The sequence below is a fragment of the Phodopus roborovskii genome, unplaced genomic scaffold (assembly GCF_943737965.1).
Source record: "Phodopus roborovskii unplaced genomic scaffold, PHOROB, whole genome shotgun sequence".
NCBI lineage: Eukaryota > Metazoa > Chordata > Mammalia > Rodentia > Cricetidae > Phodopus > Phodopus roborovskii.
The window spans coordinates 13,388,874-13,393,298 of record NW_026126459.1 but is presented as its reverse complement, the minus strand read 5'-3'; the positions used below and the strand labels follow the sequence as shown (position 1 = coordinate 13,393,298).

The 4,425-nt window shown below is 54.4% G+C and overlaps 1 protein-coding gene across 2 annotated transcripts; it reads left to right on the top strand.

Moving 5' to 3' along the window:
• Nucleotides 1–328: 328 nt before the first annotated feature.
• Arsa (arylsulfatase A) lies at nt 329–3,580 on the top strand. 2 transcript variants are annotated; one of them, XM_051189658.1, is made up of 8 exons: nt 329–1,053; nt 1,211–1,451; nt 1,553–1,771; nt 1,846–2,015; nt 2,334–2,458; nt 2,543–2,670; nt 2,907–3,009; nt 3,261–3,580. In XM_051189658.1, exons 1-8 carry the CDS (start codon nt 836–838, stop codon nt 3,431–3,433), a joined length of 1,377 nt encoding a protein of 458 aa, XP_051045615.1. In that variant the 5' UTR covers nt 329–835; the 3' UTR covers nt 3,434–3,580. The 2 variants fall into 2 exon arrangements, with proteins under 2 accessions (XP_051045615.1, XP_051045614.1); XM_051189657.1 differs by having other exon boundaries at nt 334–1,053; nt 3,114–3,580.
• Nucleotides 3,581–4,425: the final 845 nt, after the last annotated feature.

Here is a 4,425-nt window from a genome sequence, read left to right as displayed (position 1 = left end):
CCACCCTGCGCCATAGGAACTCCAAACGCGCTAAACGCTAGATAGCAGGAGAACCAGATAATTGATGTAGTGCACCGCCAGGCAGTCCCACAGCTGAGCCCACCGCGCAGGATCAAAGAGCGCAAGGTTACCAAGCCTAGCACGGGACACGCCAACCGGCGCAGAGAAAGGTCCGGAGCGCGCGAGCAATCCCCACCCTCACCCCTTCCCTCCCCGGTCCCAGGTCCGCACAAGCCCCACCCCGGAAGGGCCCATCGGCACACAAACCCTTCTCGCTCAATTGCCTAGCTCCGCCTCGCCCCGCCCCGTCGCAGCTCTACCCCGCCCCGACTCCGTACCGCCCGGTCCCAGCGCCCGCCCTTCTCGAGCAGCGAAGTGTCTCGTGACCATGGGCGTATCCCAGACGGCCTGAGAGCGACGCTGTCTATGACCAGTTCCTCCTCAGTTCTGAACCGCTCTCGTCCCATGGCGTCGGAGCTCTCCCGGGTCAATGTTAAGTGACGTCTGCTCCTGATCCCAAGCCTGTGCTGGGACCTCTGGGTGTACAGGGTCAGATCCTCGCGCGTGAATATAAAGAAGCCCTGGTCCTTTGGGGGGGGCTCTGTGGAGTTACACCGCAGGTCACCACCTCCCGAGTTCCGACAGATTCGCGGGAGCTTCAGAAAGTGGGCCTTCTGGTAGAAGGAGTGTTTGGGTCTGAGGGCTCAGGGGAGGAGGGCTGGGCCTGGGGCCTCAGGCAGGAGTCTGGCCTGGGAACTTGAGAAACGAGCCTGCTGGAATCGCTCTGCCTTCCCTACCAAGGGTCTGAAGACATAGACCCATCTGTATCTCTGCCATGGGAGCCTTGGAGGCCCTCTTTTTGGCATTGGCTGCAGGCCTGAGCACTGCCAGTCCACCTAACATCCTGCTGATCTTTGCTGATGACCTGGGCTATGGAGACCTAGGCTCCTATGGGCACCCCAGTTCCACCACCCCCAACCTGGATCAGTTGGCTGAAGGGGGACTGCGGTTCACAGATTTCTATGTGCCTGTATCTCTGTGCACACCATCTCGGTGAGTGAGGGTCTTTTCCCCCTCCCCTACCCCTGCCCATCCTGTTTCTGTCTCTCTGTGGGTAAGGCCACAATTCTCCCTGCCCTCTCTCTGTGTTCCTCCCTGTGTTCATCTCTGTGGGACTCACAGATTATGGATTATGTGGCTTGTACTACAGGGCTGCCCTCTTGACTGGCCGGCTCCCAGTTCGATCAGGCATGTACCCTGGAGTTCTGGGGCCCAGTTCCCAAGGGGGCCTGCCCCTGGAGGAGGTGACTCTGGCTGAGGTCCTGGCTGCTCGAGGTTATCTTACAGGGATGGCTGGCAAGTGGCATCTTGGAGTGGGACCAGAGGGGGCCTTCCTGCCACCGCATCAGGGCTTCCATCGATTCCTAGGCATCCCATATTCCCATGACCAGGTACAAACCACCTGGACCCTCCACTGACCACCCACCCAAGCCTTCTTATTAATGTCCCCTAATGCACAGCCAGACCTCTCTCACTGGAACTGTCTCCCCAGGGTCCCTGTCAGAATCTAACCTGCTTTCCACCAGACATCCCCTGCATTGGTGGCTGTGACCAAGGCCTGGTTCCCATCCCATTGCTGGCCAACCTGTCTGTGGAGGCCCAGCCCCCTTGGCTACCTGGACTAGAGGCTCGTTATGTGTCTTTCTCCCGAGACCTCATGGCTGATGCCCAGCGCCAGGGCCGACCATTCTTCCTGTACTACGCTTCCCACGTGAGTGACCGTGGCCCCACCCTCCTGGCTGCCCAAGTCCTGTGCCCAATGCTGACTCCACTCTCTGCCCCCAGCACACCCACTACCCTCAGTTCAGTGGACAAAGCTTCACAGGTCGATCAGATCGTGGGCCATTTGGGGACTCCTTGATGGAGCTGGATGCAGCTGTAGGGGCCTTGATGACAGCTGTGGGGGACCTAGGTCTGCTCGGAGAGACACTGGTCATCTTCACTGCAGATAATGGGTATGAGCCAGAACAGAGGATACTCGTTGCTTGATAATAGGCAAGGGCTCTAGGGTCCATCCACCCTAGCTATTTGTTGGAAGACTGTGATATAAAGGGCTCCTAAGAGAGATGCTAGCCTTGTTATAGTAATCCATGGGGTCATAGACTGGGGACCACAGTATACAGAGTTGCTGGTCTCAGTAGGCAAGGGAAGAAACAGGCATATAGCAGTTTTCTTGGCAAGATTTATAACTTTAAAATATGGGGCTGGTGGTCACCAGTGGTGGGTCAGGGCCCTTGGCCCCTCATTACTGATGACTTCCTTGTGTGTCCTAGTCCTGAGTTGATGCGTATGTCCAGTGGTGGCTGTTCTGGCCTCTTGAAATGTGGAAAAGGAACAACTTTTGAAGGTGGTGTCCGAGAACCTGCCTTGGTCTTCTGGCCAGGCCACATTACTCCTGGTCAGTCCTCTGGCCCTCTTTTTGTAGACCCTTGGCCCCATCTCCCCAGCCTTGGTGATGAACTGAGTGACCGTCTGTCCACAGGTGTAACCCACGAGCTGGCCAGCTCTCTGGACTTCCTGCCCACCCTGGCAGCCCTGACTGGGGCTCCATTGCCCAATATCACCTTGGATGGTGTTGACCTCAGCCCCTTGCTGCTAGGCACAGGCAAGGTAGGGCCAGTAATCCCTTGACCCCTAACTCCACTGCCCCCTGCTGGTCCTTCTGTCCTTCAGGTATGACTGTGAGTAGTGGCTGACAGTTCATGCCTCATGTCTCCTTTGATGAGTGACTTCTGAGTGCCACCCCTTAAGTTCCTGGGTGGGCCAAAAGAGGGTCCACAACCAGGGACAACACAAGAACTCTTAGAGATTTCTCCTGCCCTGTGACCCTGTGATTTTGTTCTCAGAGCCCACGGACATCTGTCTTCTTCTACCCACCATACCCAGACGAGATCCATGGGGTCTTTGCTGTGCGGAATGGGAAATACAAGGCTCATTTCTTCACCCAGGGTAACTCTCTCTCTCTCTCCCTGGCTTCCTTTCCCAACCCTGCTGATCCCCGACTGCTCTATCCTCTGTCCCTTCCTGTACAAAAAGTTGACCCCTTTCCCCAGGCTCTGCCCACAGTGACACCACTTCAGATCCTGCCTGTCATGCTACCAACCCTCTTACCGCTCATGAGCCCCCATTACTTTATGACTTGTCTGAGGACCCTGGTGAGAACTACAATCTTTTGGAAAGTGGGGACGAGGTCTCCTCAGAAGCTCTACAAGCTCTGAAGCAACTTGAGCTACTCAAGGCCCAGTATGATGCAACTGTGACCTTCAGCCCCAGCCAGATAGCCAAGGGTGAGGACCCTGCCTTGCAGATCTGCTGTCAGCCGAGCTGCACTCCCCACCCAGTCTGCTGCCGCTGCCCAGATTCCCAGTCCTGAGGGTCCTGGAGAAATCACAGGGGTCCCCCCCACAAGGGTAGCCCAGGACCCCTAACTCTATCCTGAGTGTGTGATGGCTCACCAGAAGGGCAGGGGCAAGTGTGTAGTTTGTATCTGGTAATGTAATAACATCAGCTGAGACTTGCAGGTGTGCTAATTCATCTAGTCCTTGTTGTAACTCTGAGCTCAGTGCTATTCTCCTGTGCTACAAATGAGGAAACTGAGGCATGGGGAAATCTCAGGGACCTCTTCAAGTCCAATGTCACCTTACCAGAAAGAGCTTGAGCTAGGATTTGAATGGACACAGGTATCCAGGGTCTGAAATTTGCCCTGCCCTGGTGATCTGCATGTGTCCATGGAAACATCGCTGAAGCATGAACATGTCTGTTCACAGAAGTTGGTGGTGCATTCAGGTGCCAGGAACTGTGAGGGAGGGATGGTGAGGGCATGGTATTCAGGAAACCCTAAAGGTGCAAAGCCTCTGGAACATAGGTTTTCCTCAACAAGCATTCTTATAGGCCCTGGAGCAAGAAATCTATCATCTGGAATTAAGTGATAAACTGTTCATTCCAGATAGAGTTAAGGAATTGGGGGCCCTGCTAGATCCCAAGAAGAAACATGAACAGCTCCTGAGACAGTCCCATGGGGCTTGCCCAGCTTCCCAGCTCTGCATTTCTCTGTTGTGTATATTTCAAGTCTCTTTGTCCTGAGTAATTTTCTACAAAGTAACTTTTAAAAATCATCTATCAGGGGCCTATGAGATGACTCGATGGGTAAAAATGCTTGCTATGCAAGCCTGACAACCTGAGCTCAATCCCCAGAAACTCACATGGAAAAGCCAGATAAATGTGGCCCCATAGCTGTAATCCCAGCATTCTTAAGAACGATAAGAAGAAAGGAGAATTGCCCAGAATCTTGTATGCAAGCTAGCCTAGAATATGCAGCATTGTAGAAACAAGAGAGATCTGCCTCAGCAAAATAGGAAGAAAACC

What these genes read in the sequence shown, in the direction of transcription:
- Arsa (XM_051189657.1), top strand. Translation starts at nt 836, where the DNA reads ATGGGAGCCTTGGAGGCCCTCTTTTTGGCATTGGCTGCAGGCCTGAGC. An exon ending in TCCCATATTCCCATGACCAG is followed by an intron (nt 1,452 to 1,552) that starts GTACAAACCACC and finishes CTGTCTCCCCAG; the next exon opens with GGTCCCTGTCAGAATCTAAC. An exon ending in TCCTGTACTACGCTTCCCAC is followed by an intron (nt 1,772 to 1,845) that starts GTGAGTGACCGT and finishes CTCTGCCCCCAG; the next exon opens with CACACCCACTACCCTCAGTT.